Raw genomic sequence first — 17,224 nt, 5'->3', positions numbered from 1 at the left:
TTGCCATGAAGTGATGGGACCGGATGCCATGATTGTAGTTTTCTGAATGTTGAGTTTTAAGCCAACTTTTTCACTCTCCTCTTTCACTTTCATCAAGAGGCTCTTTAATTCTTCTTCACTTTCTGCCATTGATGCTTATTATTTATTAATAAAAATAATATGTGATTAAACTTTAACTAGGGTAATATCTAAGTTATCCATAAATAGATACTCCTGCAACCACGCATCTAAACTATAGCTAATAAGGACAAATGTCCTTTCTTTCTTCTTTTTTTTTTTTAGGACAAATGTTTCTTTGCAGCTAAAATTAATATCAGTTTTTGAACCAACTCATACTTTATGAAAAGCAGAACTACTTTAGTTGTTCCTTAACTCAGGCCATTTTTTTACCTCACTTTACAGTGTTAATAAGCTTAATTATATTTTTTCAGCATCTAATATAAAAAGAAAAAATTGCTACATGATACAGAGAGGCACTCTAATCTTAGTATCACCTATCAGCAAAGAAATACCAACACACATAAGAACTCTCAAGGCAACTCTCTCTGTTACTGCAAATGGCATTATTTCTCTGTGACTATTTCATATAAGACAAATAGTCTGTCAGACTTCAATAGGTCCTATCTAAACACAATATTTTATTGTATGTTATGAAGAAGGGGGAAAATAGTCATTTCTATAGAGTATCTCTCTGTACATCTGTATGTCTAGATATATCATATATAGCCAGCTCTCTGTTGACGGACATTTAGGCTACTTACAGATTTTTTTTTTTTCTGTTATTAACAATGCTGCAAAAAACAATTTGCCTTCTATCTTTGTAAACTAGATTTTTATAGTGTGAATTTTTAGAAGTATAATTTCTAAGTTTATGCAATACTTATTTTGACAGATACTACTAAATTTCTCCTTCAAAAGGATTGTACATTTCCATGACAGTTTTGAGAGTACCTGGTTTGTCCACACCTTTAGTAACATTAGGTGTTGTCAAACTTTTATTTTTGAGGTTTGCAGCAAAGTCATATATATTCTTTTTCAGCTTCTTTTCCTTTATAAGTTATTACAAGATATTGAGTGTCGTTCCCTGTGCTATATATTAGGTCCTTGTTTTCCTATTTTATATATTTAGTGTGTATATGTTAATCCCATACTCCTCTAATTTATCCTCCTCCCTTGCTGCCGACCTCCCATCCCCTTTGGTAACCATAAATTTGTTTTCTATGTGTATCTGTTTCTGTTTTGTAAATGTTTATTTGTATCAAGCTTTTTAGATTCCACATATAAGTGATACCAGATGATATTGATCTTTGTCTGGTTTACTTCATTTAGTATGATAATCTCTAGGTCATCTGTGTTACTGCAAATGGCATTATTTCATTCTCGTTTTAATAACTGCGTAATATTTCATTTTATATATATACACCACACATTTATCCATTTATCTGTCAGTGGACTTTCAGGTTGCTTCCATGTCTTGGCTATTTTGAATTGTGCTGCTGTGAACATTGTGTATCTTTTCAGATGCGTTTTCTGTGGATATATGCCAAGGAGTGAGATTCCTGGATCATATGAGAACTCTATTCTTAATTTTTTAAAGAACTTCCATACTGTTCTCCTAGTGGCTGCACCAACATACATCCCAACCAACAGTGTAAGAGGGTTCCTTTTTCTCCAAATCCTCTCCAGCATTTATTATTTGCAGACCTTTTGATGAAGCCCATTCTGACCACTGTGAGGTGATATCTCATTGTAGTTTTGATTTGCATTTTTCTAACGATTAACTATATTGAGCATCTTTTTATGTGCCTGTTGGCCATCTGTGTGTCTTTTTTGGAGAAAAGTCTGTTTTGGTCTTCTGCCTATTTTTTGATTGGATTGTTTTTTGATATTAAGCTATATGAGCTGTTTGTATATTTTGGAAATTAACCTCTTATTGGTAGCATAGTTTGCGGATATTTTCTTCCAGGTCATAGTTTGTCTTTGTTTTGTTTATGGTTTCCATTGCTGTGCAAAAGTTTAATTAGGTCCCATTTGTTTATTTTTCTTTTCATGTCCATTATTGTAGGAGACAGATCCAAAAAAATACTGCTACAATTTGTGTCAATGAGTGTTCTGCTTATGTTTCCCTCTAGGAAACATTTAGGTTTTAGATTTAGATCATTACTCCATTTTGATTTTATTTTTGTATATGATGTTAGTCATCAAACTCTTTGTCAATTTGACATGTGAGAAAAGGGTATCTCATTTTAATTTCTAGTTGTGCAAAGTCTTGAACATTTATATTTTTCTGTGAATTGTCTTCTTATATTCTCTGCTCAGTTTTAGAAAAAAATTATTTATATTTTAATTTTTAATTTGTAATATTTTTAATTTTAATTTTTATAGAATTGTGTTGTTTTCTGTCAAATCTCAACATGAATCAGCCATAGGTATACATATATCCCCTCCCTTTTCACCCTCCCTTTTGACCCTCCCTCCCAACTCCCTCCCCATCCCACCCCTCTAGGTTGATATAGAGTCCCTGTTTGAATATCCTGAGCCATACAGCAAATTCCCATTGACTATCTATTTTACATATAGTAATGTAAGTTTCCATGTTACTCTTTCCATACATCTCACCCTCTCCTCCCCTCTCCCCATGTCCATAAGTCTATTCTCTGTCTGTTTCTGTACTGCTGCCCTGCAAATAAATTCTTCAGTACTGTTTTTCTAGATACCATATGTATGCATTAGTATACAATATTAATCTTTCTCTTTGTGATTTACTTCATGCTGTATATAGGCTCTAGGTTCACCCACCTCATTAGAACTGACTCACATGCATTCCTTTTTATCTCTGAGTAATATTCCATTGCATATATGTACCACAGCTTCTTTATCCATCCATCTGTTGATGGACATCTAGGTTGCTTCCATCTTCTAGCTATAGTAAATAGCACTGCAGTGAACAATGAGATACATGTGTCTTTTTCAGTTTGGGTTTCCTCAGGGTATATGCCTAGCAGTGGGATTGCTGGGCATATGGTGGTTTTATTCCTAGTTTTTTAAGGAATCTCTGTGTCATATTCCATAGTGGCTATATCAATTTACATTCTCACCAACAATGGAAGAACATTCCCTTTTCTCCACACCCTCTCCAGCATTTACTGTTTGTAGACTTTCTGATGATGGCCATTCTGACTGGTGTGAGGTGAGATAGCTCATTGTAATTTTGATTTGCATTTCTTTAATAACAAGCGATGTTGAGCATCTTTTCACATGTTTGTTAGCCATCTGTATGTCTTCTTTGGAGAAATGTCCGTTTAGACCTTTTCCCACTTTTTGATTGGGCTGTTTGTGTTTTTGGTACTGAGTTATATGAGCTGCTTGTATATTTTGGAAATTAATCCTTTGTCTGTTGTTTCATTTGCTATTTTCTCCCATTCTGAGGGTTGTCTTTTCACCTTGCTTATAGTTTCCTTTGCTGTGCAAAAGCTTTTAAATTTAATCAGGTCTCACTTGTTTACTTTTGTTTTTATTTCCATTACTCTAGAAGGTGGATCATAGAGGATCTTCCTTTATGTCATCGAATGTTGTGGCTATGTTTTCCTCTAGAGTTTTATTTTCTGGTCTTACATTTAGGTCTTTAATCCATTTTGAGTTTATCTTTGTATATGGTGTTAGGAAGTGTTCTAATTTCATTTTTTTACATGTAGCTGTCCAGTTTTCCCAGCACCATTTGTTGGAGAGGTTGTCTTTGCCCCATCTTATGTTCTCGCCTCCTTTGTCAAAAATAAGATACCCATAGGTATATGGGTTTATTTCTGGGCTTTCTATCTTGTTCCAGTGGTCTATATTTCTGTTTTTGTGCCAGTACCATAGTCTTGATGATTATAGCTTTGTAGTATAATCTGAGGTCAGGAAGGTTGATTCCTCCAGGTCCATTCTTCTTTCTCTAGAATCTTTTGGCTTTTCAGGGTCTTTTGTGTTTCCATATGAATTGTGAAATTTTTTGTTCTAGTTCTGTGAAAAATTTTATTGGTAAATTCATATGGACGATGTTAAATTGTAGATTGCATTTGGTAGTATAGTCATTTTCACAATATTGATTCGTCCTACCCAGGAACATGGAAAACTCTCTATCTATTTATGTCGTTTTTCATTTCTTTCATCAGCGTCTTATAATTTTAGGTGTATATTTCTTTTGTTTCCTTAGGTAAGTTTATTCCTAAATGTTTTATTCTTTCTGTTGCAGTGATGAATGGGATTGATTCCTCAATTTGTTTTTCTGATTTTTCACTGTTAGTATACAGAGATGCAAGTGATTTCTGTGTATTGATTTTGTATCCTGTGACTTTACTAGGCAGACACTTTACTGTCTGAGCTACCAGGGAAGCCCCAAATTCACTGATTAGCACTAGTTATTTTCTGACACTATCTTTAGGGTTTTCCATGTATAGTAGCATGTCATCTGCAAACAGTGAGAGCTTTGCTGCTTCTTTTCAGATCTGGATTCCTTTTATTTCTTTTCTTCTCTGATTGCTGTAGCTAGGAATTCCAAAATGATGTTGAGTAACAGTGGCAAAAGTAGACATCCTTGTCTTGTTCCTGATCTTAGAGGGAATGCTTTCAGTTTTTCACTATTAAGAATAATTTGCTGGCTTATCATATATGGCTTTTACTATGTTGAGGTAGGTACCTTCTATGCTCATTGTTTGAAGAGTTTTAATTATAAGTGGGTACTGAATTTTGTAAAAGGCATTTTCTGCATCTGAGATTATCATATGTTTTTTATCTTTCAATTGGCTTATATGGTGTATCACATTGATTGATTTGCATATATTGAATCCTTGCATCCCTGGAATAAACCCAACTTGATCATGGTGTATGAGCTTTTTAATGTGTTGCTGAATTCTGTTTGCTAAAATTTTGTTAAGTATTTTTGCATCTATGTTCATCAGTGATATTGGCCTATAGTTTTCTTTTTCTTGTGTTGTTTTGTCTACTTTTGGCATCAGGGTGTTGGTGGCCTTGTAGAATGAATTTGAAAGGGTTTCTTCCTCTGCAGTTTTTGGAATGAGTTTTGGCTCTGAGCATTAGCTCTTCTCTGAATGTTTGATAGTGTTCTCCTGTGAAACCATCTGCCCCTGGGCTTTTTTGTTTTGGGGGATACTTGTTCACAGCTTCAATGTCAGTGCTTGTAATTTGATTTTTCATAATTTCTATTTTCTTCCTGGATCAGTCTCAGAAGATTGAACTTTCTTAAGAATCTGTCCATTTCTTCCAGATTATCCATTTTATTGCCATGTTTTTGTTCATAATAGTCTCTTATGATCCTTGGATTTCTGCATTGTCTGTTGTAACCTGTCCTTTTTCATTTCTAATTTTGTTGATTTGATTCTTTTTCTTTTGTTCTTGAATCTGGCTAAATGTTTGTCAACTATGTTTATCTTCTGAAAGAACCATCTTTTAGTTTTATTAATCTTTACTATTGTTTCTTTCATTTCTTTTACATGTATTTCTGCTCTGATCTTTTTGATTTCTTTCCTTCTGCTAATTGGGGGGTTTTTGTTCTTTTTCCAGTTCTTTCAGGTGTAAAGTTAGGTTGTCTACTTGATGTTTTTCTTGTTTCTTGAGGTAGGATTGTATTGCTATAAACTTCCCTCTTAGCACTGCTTTTGCTGCTTCCCATAGGTTTTGAGTTGTGTTTTCATTCTCATTGGTTTCTAGAAATTTTTTTCTTTCCCTTTTGGTTTCTTCAGTAACCTATTGGTTATTTATAAATGTATTGTTTAATCTCCATAGTATTGTGTTTTTTTACACAATAATTGATATCTAGTCTGATAGCATTGTGGTAAGAAAAGATGCTTGATATGATTTCAGTTTTATTCAATTTACTGAGGTTTGATTCGTGAGCCAAGATGTGGTCTGTTGTGGAGAATGTTCCATGTGCAGTTGAGAAGAAGGTGTATTCTGCATTTGGGTGGAATGCTCTGAAGATATCAGTGAGATTCATCCATCTAATATATCATTTAAGGCTTGTGTTTCCTTATTAATTTTCTGGTTTGATGATCGTCCATTGGTGTGAGTGGGGTGTTGACCTCTCCTACTATTACTGTGTTAATGTCCATTTCTCCTTTTATGCCTGTTAGTGTTTGTCTTATGTATTGAGGTGCTCCTATGTTTAGTGCATAAATATTTACAATTGTTATGTCTTCCTCTTGGATTGATCCCTTGGTCATTATGTAGTGTCCTTCTTTAGCTCTTGTAGTATTCTTTACTTTAAGGTCTATTTTGTCTGATGTGAGGATTGCTACTCCAGATTTCTTTTGCTTTCTATTTGCATGGAATATATTTTTCCATCCTCTCAGTTTCAGTCTATATGTGTCTTTAAGTCTGAAGTGGATTTCTTGTAGACAGCATATATATGGGTCTTCTTTTTGTATCCATTTGGCCAATTTGTGTCTTTCAGTTGGAACATTTAATCCATTTATGCTTAAAGTAATTATTGATATATATGTTCCTATTGCTATTTTCTTAATTGTTTGGGGTTTGATTTTGTAGATCTTTTTCTCCTCTGGTATTTCTTGACTATATAAGTCCCTTTAACACTTGTCATAAAGCTGGTTTGGTGGTACCGAATTCTCTTAACTTTTGCTTGTCTGAAATGCTTTTGATTTCTCCATCAATTTTGAATGAGGTTCTTCCTGGGTAGAGTAAACTTGGTGGTAGATTTTTCCCTTTCAGTACTTTAAATATAATCCTACCATTCCCTTCTGGCCTGCAGAGTTTCTGATGAAAGATCGGCTGTTAAAAATATGGGGTATCCCTTGTATGTAACCTGTTGCTTTTCCCTTGTTGCTTTTAATATTCTTTCTTTGTATTTAATCTTTGTTACTTTGATTAGTGTATGTCTTGGTGTGTTTCTTCTTGGGTTTATCTTGTATGGGAGTCTTTGCCACTCGTGGACTTAATTGACTATTTCATTTTCCATGTTGGGGGAATTTTCAACTGTAACCTCTTCAAAAAATTTCTCATACCATTTCTTTTTCTCTTTTTCTTGGACCCCTATAATTCAGTGTTGGTGTGTTTGATATTGTCCCCAAGGTCTCTGAGACTTTCCTCAGTTCTTTGCATTCTTTTTACTTTATTTTGCTCTTCATAAGTTATTTCCACCATTTTACTTCCAGCTCACTGATTTGTTCTTCTGCTTTAGATATTCTGCTGTTGATTCCTTCTAGAGTATTTTTAATTTCAGTAATTGTGTTGTCTGTCTCTGTATGTTTACTCTTTAATTCTTCTAGGTCTTTGTTAATTGATTCTTGCATTTTCTCCATTCTGTTTTCAAGGTTTTTGATCATCTTTACTATCATTATTCTGAATTCTTTTTCAGGTACTTTGCGTATTTCCTCTTAATTTATTTGGACTGCTGTGTTTCTAGCTTATTCCCTCATTTGTGCAGTATTTCTCTACCTTTACATTATTATTTTTAATTTATTGTGTTTGAGGTCTCCTCTTCCCAGGCTTCAAGGGTGAATTCTTTCTTACTTTTGGTTTCTGCCCTCTTCAGGTTGGTGCAGTGGTTTGTGTAAGCTTCGTATAGGGTGAGATTTGTACTAAGTTTTTTTGTGTGTTTCTTCTGATGAGGTTGAGTAGGTAGTAATCCTGTCAGCTGATGATTGGGTTTGTATTTTTGTTTTGTTTGTTGCTTGAATGAGGTGTCCTGCACAGGGTGCTACTGGTGGTTGGATGATACCTGGTCTTGTAGTCAAGTGGTTTCCTCTGTGTGTGTTCTCACTATTTGATACTCCCTAGGGTTAGTTCTCTGGTAGTTTAGGGTTGGAGTCAGTGCTCCCACACCAAAGGCTCAGGGCTTGATCTCTGGTCAGGAACGAAGATTCCACAAGTGGTTTGTTATGGCATTATTTGTTAGATTAAAACAAATACTTCAAAGTGAGAAACCAAAGGTGAACCCCAGACAAATAGCAGTTACAAAATCAGGCAAATAATAATTAAAATAATGGGATATACACATATGCATATACATCCATTAGCAAAATCAAAACAATCTAACAAAAATAAAGTACAATAGATTGACAGAGTGAACAGAGCAATCCAAAAGTCATATCTACCTGTTAAGAACAAAACTAACTACAGCACAAACTGGAAAACAAAAGTAAAGTAAGGTGCCAAATGAGGAATAAAGCAATGAAAACAAAACTAACAAGTATGTTGTGAGGAAAGGAAAGAAAAAAAGAATAGATATGAAAAGTTAAACATAGCTTTAGAAAGAAGATTTATATACATTGAAGATTAACTGCAAGAGTAAAAGAACAGTAGGAAAAGCAAACGAAGGAATAAATGTAGAAAAAATAATAGGTTTTTAAAAGTTAAAAATTAAAATTAGAAAAGAAAAAAATAGGTAGAGGGAAGGAAGAAAAAAGGAAAACTCCATAGAACTGCAAAAGTCCAACATAAGAGGCAGAGGTTTATAACAATAAAAAGTGTGATTGGAAAAAGAAAAACCTACAAGCTTAATTAGATTTCATAGTGCCATTAAAAACAACTGCAACAGAGGCGGGGGGGAAGAAAAATCAAAAAGAAACTACAGAAGTCAAAACATAAGAATAATAAATGTTTTTCTTGAATCACTTTTGTCAGGGTCCTTTCCCTGGGAGTCACAGTCCACCTCACCCACCTAGGGTACTTCCAACACTGTGCTGGTCTCTGGACCTGCTGTTGGGGCAGCTCAAATTCTAATCTGGTCTTTTTTTTTTTTTTTTTTTTTTAATATTTTGATTCTTTTATATTCATGACCAATCAAAATTGTCTTTAAACAGCAACTTGATATTTTTCAAATTGTACTCAGAAACACTACTGTATACCATTTATTTTAATACTAATACTTTTAGGATTAGCTTTATTAACAGTATGACATTTTCATGCATTCTTAAACTTTATACTAGTTTCAAAATTCACAATGTTTGATTAAGTTCAAATCAACAACTAGTAGAGCCTACATGAGAAAAGAATGAAATGAGATTACCCTTTTTATATAATCAGCTAAATTATTTTTAAGAGTAAAAAGTTAATACTAGGATTTAAAAACCTAAATTTGCAATGTTACTGTTAATTCAACCACGTGAATATTACTTTAGGCCACAGGACTGCCCATTAGCCTTTCTTGTCGGAGAGCAATTAATCTCTTGAACCATTTTTCCTCAGCATCAGCTTTCTCAATAAATAAATTTGGATGAGCCAGAGAATTGTCATCTTGGTACTTGATAGCAGTAGGGATGCTGCTTGGGTCTATTTCCTTCTCAGTACTCGGTGGATCAGACACCACTGATGCTGGTCCTGGTGTGGCTGCTGCATGCTTCACTTCACTAGCTTCCACTGACTTTTTGATTTCTTTACTTGATCTGAATGTTTGCTGAACAAAAGAATCACTTTCAATGGCTTCAATTTCTTTGACTCTTTTTACTTGTTCTACCAGGGTGGTTTGGTCTTCCTCCTTTCTTTGCTTCTTCTTCATTTCTTTCTTTGGCTTTCAATGCTTCATCAGCTTTTGCAGCAGCTTCTAAAACCAATTGCAGTCTTGGTTTGGCCTGTTCAGCTGGTGGCAGATGTTCTAATCCAGCTTTGATGTTTCCAGATTCCCCACGTTTGATGTTGTGTAATTCCTTGTCCTTGCCTTTATCCTTTTCCTTTTCTCTTTTCTCCTTATCTCTGCCTTTACGTCGTTCTCTATCCCGAGACCGACTACGTGTTCTTCTGTGACTTGACCTTTCACTGCTTCGACTATGGGAACGTGGCCGAGGTCTTGATCGGGACCTTCTTGTTCTGCTTTTTGACCTAGACCTCTGAACTCTGTATGATTTTCCTCGACCCCGTGAACGACTTCGACTTCGTTTTCTTCTAGAGCCATAAGAAGAGCTACTGCTTGATCGATGTCTGCGTCTTCTATCATAAGAATGTGAGTGAGGCTGAAGATCTCTGGACCAAGATCTTGACTTTGATCTTGATCTCCTTCCGCCTTTCTTTCGGCTGTACGTTCTACTATCTGAAGAACTGCTGGAAGAAGATCGTCTACGGTGTTTCTTTTTTCTCTTGCTTCTGCTTTCTTCTTCAGTATCTGATGACCGGCGGCCCATTTCTGGATTCCGGCCTTCGGGCTTACACCTCCAGTAGACTTGAAAGCGCCGCAGACCTAGAAATGTTTCTTCAAATCTGGGCGCCGCCGGCGTTCACCGACCTTGCTTCAGTTTAAGCTCACCGCCTTCCTCTAATCTGGTCTTATTCTGTGTGTTCTTGCCTCCATTTTCCACAGCTATCGGAACTAGTGTGTTTTCTTTTGTGGGAGCTCTCAGTGTCCTTTTACATATTCCATAGACATAAAGTCTGCCTAGTTGATCATGTGGATTTAATCTGCAGCTTGTATAGCTGCTAGGAAGGTTTTAGGTCTTCTTCCTTAGCCACATTGCCCCTGGGTTTCATTTGTGATTTTATTTCCACCTCTGCATGTGGTTTGTCCACAGGGGTTTGCTCCTGAGGCTGCCCTGGAGGACTTGGGTCTGCCCCTGTGAGGGCCAGGTGTGGAAGTGGTGCAGCTGCTTGGGTCACAGAGTTTCTGGCAGCACCAGGTACTCAGAGGAGTCAACGACTAGGGCAGCAGGAAATATAGTGCTTTTAAAGAAGGGTATTGGAGAAGGCAATGGCACCCCACTCCAGTACTCTTGCCTGGAAAATCCCATGGACGGAGGAGCCTGGTAGGCTGCAGTCCATGGGGTCACTAAGAGTCAGACATGACTGAGCAACTTCACTTTCTCTTTTCACTTTCATGCATTGGAGAAGGAAATGGCAACCCACTCCAGTGTTCTTGCCGGGAGAATCCCAGAGAAGGGGAAGCCTGGTGGGCTGCCGTCTGTGGGGCTGCACAGAGTCGGACACGACTGAAGCGACTTAGCAGCAAAGAAGGGTATGGAAACCAGTAATGGCCAATACACTTTAGTGTTCTTGCCTGGGGAATGCCCCCTGTCAGAGAAGCCTGGCAGGCCATAGTGCACAAGGTCACAGCGAGTTAGACACGATGGAAGGGACCCCACCTTCTAGGGGACCTGCTTCCCTGTCCAGGGTACATATGGCTGCGGCAAGAACTTCTGATTCTCATTGTATTTAGGCTGCCACAGATCAGCTGTTTCACTCTCAGCCTTCCCATCTATTCCCCGTGCATAGATGGGAAGACTTTTTTGCTTGTGGCAGCTCTCCCTCAGTGAAGGTTGAGCATGAAGGTGGCACAGCTGCTTGGGTCTCTGGGACCCTGGTGGCGCCAAGTCTGCAGGGACACAGACTGCCTCAGCCACAGGAGTTTTGGCCTTATCAGAGACTTTTTTCGAGCCTCTGGTAACTGGCGATCAGAAGCCTCTTTGGCTAGTCTTTCTCCATAGCTCCACCTGTTCAGGCCCTTAGAGGGCTCCCTTTTGGGGTATTTCTTTGTTGATCAGCATGTCAGTGATATAGAAGGCCCCCCTGGCTGGGGTCCTACTCTGTAGATTGGTGTGTCGGGCACTTAAACAGGCACCCTGGGTGGGGTTCTACTCTGTAGCTCCATGCATCAGTCACTTAAAGGAGTGCACTGGGTGGGGTCCTAGTCTGTAGTTCGGTGCATCAGGTGCTTGATGGGCCAGTCTCTGTTGTTCAGCTGCTTATGTTGGCATGTGTGGAGAGACAGGCTATGGTGATGGCTACACCCCCTATGTTTGACTTAAGAGTATCGACTTGCTTCCATGGCTGCCTGGCTTTCCTCCACAGTCATTTCCCAACACAATCTCCTCCCTCACATCCCCTGGGTCCCTCTCTCCGCAGTGAACAGCCCTCACCCGGGGACTGCTCCACAGTCCCTAAGCTCCAGCTCCCAGCTGCTGCACCTTTTAGGGGACCTGCTTCCCTGTCCAGGGTACATACAGCTGTGGCAAGAACCTCTGGTTCTCATTGTATTTAGGCTGCCACAGATCAGCTGTTTCACTCTCAGCCTTAACTATTTCTCCTCTGACTCAGACAGTTGCCCTGATGTGGGGATCGGACCCCTGCTTCAGTTCCCCCACCCACCGAGGGCACGTCCAGTCCTAGTACCACTCCTGTTTCTCCCCCACTTCGCCCTACCAAGTTTTGCATGGTTCTATATATTCTTTTCCACTGGTCTGGTACTCCTGTCCACTCTCAGCTGGTGGTGTGCACATCCGTGGAGGGAGAAGTACTCCATGTCCACCTTCTGCTCTGCCACCTTGTTCTGTCTCTGTTCAGTTTTTTTTTGGTCTTTCTTTGTTGTATGTTGAGACTATACATTTTTCAATTTTTTTCCTTTCGTTGTTTATGTTTGTACATGACTTTTCCTCTACTTATAAGCTTCTAAAAGGAATCAGGGACTTCCCCAGTGGTCCAGTGGTTAAGAATACCCTTGCCAATGCAGGGGACACAGGTTCAATTCCTGCTCTAGGAAGCCAAGAGGCAACTGAGCCCATGTGCCACAACTACTTAGCCTGCCCCACATGCCTCAACTATTGGGCTTACATGCCCCAGCTACTGAAGTCTGAGTGCTCTAGGGCCCATGTACTGCAACAAGAGAAGCCACTGCAATAAGAACCCCACACACTGAACTGGAGAAAAGCCAGTGTGCAGCAATGAAGACCCAGGGTAGCCAAAAATAAATAAATAAATAAAAACTTTAAAAAAAAATCAGATTTAAATGTAAGGGAGCAAGGGTGCTTTGTGGCATATTGGAAATGTACTATACAGCTGGTCCTTTATTTCCTTGGGTTCTGCATCTGCAGAATCAACCAGTTGTGGATCAAAAAAAAAAATCCATACAGTTCTAAACAGCAAAATGTGAATTGCCACAAGCTGTTAACTGTTTATATAGTATTTGCATTTTATTTAGAACTATTAAATGGCAACCCATTCCAGTATTCTTGCCTGGAAAATCCCATGGATGGAGGAACCTGGTAGGCTACAGTCCATGGGGTCACAGAGTCAGACACGACTGTGTGACTTCACTTTCACTTTCTTTTTACATAGCATTTACATTATATTAGATATTGTAAGTAATCTAAGTGAAAGTGCTCAGTGCTTAGTTGCTCAGTCATGTCAGCCTCTTTGTGACTCTGTGGACTGTAGCCTGCTTCTGTCTATGGATTTCTCCAGGCAAGAGTACTGAAGTGGGTGGCCATTCCCTTCTCCAGAAAATGTTCCTGACCAAGGAGTCGAACCCTGGTGTCCTGCGTTGCAGGCAGATTCTTTACTGTCTGAGCCACCAGGATGATTTAAAGTATATGGGAGGATGTGCACAGGTTATCTGCAAATACTGTGCAGGACTTGATTTTGGTATCCTGGGTTGGGGGTGTTATGGAATCAATTCCTCATAGGTATGGAGGGCCAACTATATTTTGATCTGGTAGTGATTATTACATGAGTGAATACTTCTGTAAAATTTTATTGAGATTTAATACAAATTTAAGATAGCAAACTTTGCAGTGTCATATGTAAAAAACTTTTAAAAATGAGATTTAGAACCATATCTCAAAAGATGTTTTTAAGATATCTTTGATATCTCACATTTGAGCTTCTCTGAAATTAATATGCTTCTTAATGTTGTTGACATGTCATAGTTTAATTGGTAGCATTTTATCTTTATTACAGGTTCAAAAAATAATAGTGCATTCTGTTGTTTAATTCAAGAAAATCTACTATAAACAAGATAAAAAAATTATTTTCTGGGTTCTTGTTACAGAAATCATTACCTTCAAAAGAATTTTTTTTTAAGTATCAGTTTTTTCTAATATTTTTATGGTTTTGTTTCTTTAAGTCTGCTTTGTTTTTCTAGGTTTCTGTTAAATTTTGGTACTGTTAGTTTTTACCTTGGATACAATGCAATGCAGGATTTTTTCCCTACTATGTCCATGAAGCCAAATCCTCAGTGTGATGACAGAAACTGTAGGAAGCAGCAGGAGGAATATAAGGTATATGTCAATGTGTCACAATGCATGAGAGATCATATTGCATAGGACAGAAACTTAAAAAAGAAGAAATAATCATTTAGATTTGGAATACAAGGTAAATGGATTTTGGATTTTTAAAGTTCTAATTTATTCACTGTGCTTTAAAAATGAAAATTTTGTTCAAAGTCCTCTCTTGTTTTTTTGTAAGATAAAAAGCCTGTCTGAATTCCGTTTTTAAATTTTAATTTTTTAAGCTAAAATATGGTTGCATACATATTATGCTAGTTTCAAGTGTACCACGTAATGATTTGACATTTGCATACATTATCAACCGATCACTGTGATAAGTCTAGTTATCATCTCTTCCTATACAAAGTTATTAAAATATTATTGACTATATTCCCTATGCTGTAAATTATATTTCTGTGACTTATTATATAATTATAGGTTTAGACCTTTTTGTTCATTTCACTTATTTTGCACTCCTGCCTCTCCTGTGGCAACATTATTTGTTCTCTGTATCTGTGAGTCTGTTTTCCTTTCGTTTTGTTTTTAGATCCTTTATTTAAGTGAGATTATATGGTGTTTGTCTTTGGTTGTCTTATTTCATTTAGCATAATGCCTTGTAGTTCCATCCATGTTGCAAATAGTAAATTTTTTTATGGCTGAGTCATATTCCATTGTATATATATGTACCACACCTTCTTTATCCAGTTATTTTTTGATAGACATTTAGTTTACTTCCATGTTTTAGCTGTTATAAATAATGCTGCAATGAACATTGGATTATATATCTTCTGAGTGGTTTTGTTTTCATTTAAAAAAAAAAAAAAACAACCAGGAGTGAAATTGCTAGATCACATGGTAGTTGTGTTTTTAGTTTTTTGAGACACCTCCATCCTGTTTTCCAGTGATTGCACCAGTTTACAATCCTGCTGACAGTGCACAAGTTTTGCCTTTTTTCCATATCCTTGCTAACACTTGTTATTTGTTGTCTTTTTGATGGTAGTCATTCTGACAAATGTTATCTCATTGTGGTTTTCATTCACATTTCCCTGATGATTAGTGATACATGTCTGCTGGGTCTGTCTGTGTATTGCATAAAGTCTCTGTATATAGACCTTAGAAAAAGTCTGTCTGAATTCTTGATTCTGATCAGGTCTGAATAATGCTTCAGAGAACTGAGAATGAGTAAAAACACTGAAACTGTTTGATTTCTACAGAAAAAGGTAGCGGCACTGCCCAAACAGGAGGTAATTCAAGAAGAAGGAGAGATAATACATGAAGACAATGAGTGGGGTAGGAATTGTTTTATAAATTGAAATGGCAGCAAAAAACATTCTTTTATGGGAGGGAACCTAATTATTATTAAGATTATACAAGTTTTGAATGATTATTGCTCATTAAGTTCCTTGAAAGCGGTTTTAAGATTAAGTTTAACTTTACAGGTATTGAGTTGGTATCTGAGATTTCAGAAGAGGAATTGAAAAATTCTTCAGGTCCAATCCCTGACTTACCTGAAGGAATTATGGTGGCATATACAGTTCCCCAAAAGGTACATCTAAAATCCGATTTACCATAAGAAGATGTAAGAGAAAATGTCTATTTATATTCTTATATCTTCAACCTATTTTATAATGCCAATGCAGAATTTCTTATTTTAGATATTTTACATTAAGATTTGTGAGAGAGGTATTCAGTGTTAATATGGAAATGTGCACAGCACATTTTAAACTGTTTGAAAATGTAGACATAAAATAGTTTTGTTCATTCATTGATGGATCGGTGAAATAGATTTTGATTAAGACTACCTTTTCTGTATATTGATAGTTTTGGCCACAAAACCATTTAAAAATACCAGTTCAGTAGAGATCTCAAGAAAACTGAAATTATTGCCTTTTGAGTCAAAAGACTGGTGGAGAAAATAAAGGACTTTATCTCTCCTAAAAATTAGAAGGCATATTTATGAAAGAAGGTTTACTTCGTAAATTTTTTGAACATAGTTATAGCTTACTGATATGTTCCTAAGCATCAAGAACTTTGATTATTTTTTCACCATGTTTCCCTCATTTATTGATAGCAAGAAGATTCTGTACCTGAAGTAACAGTAGAAGATTCTGGTGAAAGCTTGGAAGACCTTATGGCCAAGATGAAGAACATGTAAATAATGGACTGGCCTATATTTTATTTCCTATATTTAAACCTATTCCCTTGCAATTAAAAAATCATTTAAAAACTGAGAAAACTTAACATCAATTGATGTGTAATCTTCACTGAGTTGTTATTAACTCTTTGGAAATACTGTGACTGTTGCTTGTTGCTCCCCTCCTTTAACTAAATCAGAAACTCTCTTAAAACTCATGTTTCATTCTAGTAAGAAAACTTCAAAGGATTAATTGTAGGTTAGCCACTGAACTGTTTTGACCTTTGGGGTGGGGGGGGTGAGAAGAAAGGACCAATTTGCTGGTATATTCCTTTTCTTTCCAATAATCCTTTGCAGTCTGTTGCCTGCAGCCATGGACAATAGATAGAATAGTGTGTGATCAAATACAGGGAAAGAACAAGAGGAACAGCATGTTGATTATTATAGCCAGCGGGCACATACTCATTGTGTTTGGAATTGCTCTCTACAAGAAAACTGCCCACTACGACTAACTTGAGCAATAGTGAATTTCAAGTTGTAAACCTACAAAATAAAAACATCCTCTCAAGTGTTTCCTGATGAAATATAAGCTGAAATGTAGGCACTGGAAAAGTTTGTAAACTTGTGATATATATAATCTAAGCAAGACAGGCAAATAAAAAGAAACTTCCTTCATGGATAGTCAGATAAAGATATTTTCAGGATGTACAAATTGTATTTCTGTACTAAGAAAAAGCATATCATCTGTCTGAGTCAGTGTGCTTTACTGAGGAGCAAAAGATAAGTTTAGGCTTAAGATCACCTAAATTGTACCCATCATATGGGCTACCTTCTAATACTTTACTTTATTCAAATTTGATTCCCTGGGTAATTAGTTACTGGCAAAGGCTTGTCCTGGGTAGCAGATAATAAATGAAGCCTACATTACTTCTGAAATGACTGACGTGTATTTTCTTCACAGGGAAGAGTATCATTTTCCCTGATCATTGTAATTTGCTAAACTGCTTTTCTCTGGAGTTTGCATACAAATAATGAAGGCTTAGAGAGCCTCGGTTGAAGTAAATTCCAAATGGTTTGAAGACTAATAAACATGCATGGGTAACCATTA

General features: G+C 36.9%; 1 protein-coding gene and 1 pseudogene across 2 annotated transcripts in view; one reads left to right on the top strand and one right to left on the bottom strand.

The window, feature by feature from the left end:
• The window catches only part of UBA5 (ubiquitin like modifier activating enzyme 5), a 34,471-nt gene extending 17,247 nt beyond the window's left edge, over window positions 1-17,224 (top strand). The window contains exons 9-12 of one of the 2 annotated variants that reach the window (XM_069565976.1): window positions 13,859-13,994; window positions 15,197-15,272; window positions 15,422-15,528; window positions 16,054-17,224. In XM_069565976.1, the coding sequence (XP_069422077.1) occupies window positions 13,859-13,994; window positions 15,197-15,272; window positions 15,422-15,528; window positions 16,054-16,137 (403 nt within the window). In that variant the 3' untranslated portion in view covers window positions 16,138-17,224. Of the gene's footprint in view, window positions 1-13,840; window positions 13,995-15,196; window positions 15,273-15,421; window positions 15,529-16,053 lie in introns of both variants that reach the window. The other variant, XM_069565967.1, reaches the window with a different exon arrangement.
• On the bottom strand, window positions 8,747-11,769 carry LOC138427009 (serine/Arginine-related protein 53 pseudogene; annotated as a pseudogene).

The sequence above is a fragment of the Ovis canadensis genome, chromosome 1 (genome assembly GCF_042477335.2).
Source record: "Ovis canadensis isolate MfBH-ARS-UI-01 breed Bighorn chromosome 1, ARS-UI_OviCan_v2, whole genome shotgun sequence".
NCBI classification, from domain to species: domain Eukaryota; kingdom Metazoa; phylum Chordata; class Mammalia; order Artiodactyla; family Bovidae; genus Ovis; species Ovis canadensis.
The sequence above is the reverse complement of the archived record's forward strand: the minus strand, read 5'-3'. Positions and strand labels throughout refer to the sequence as shown.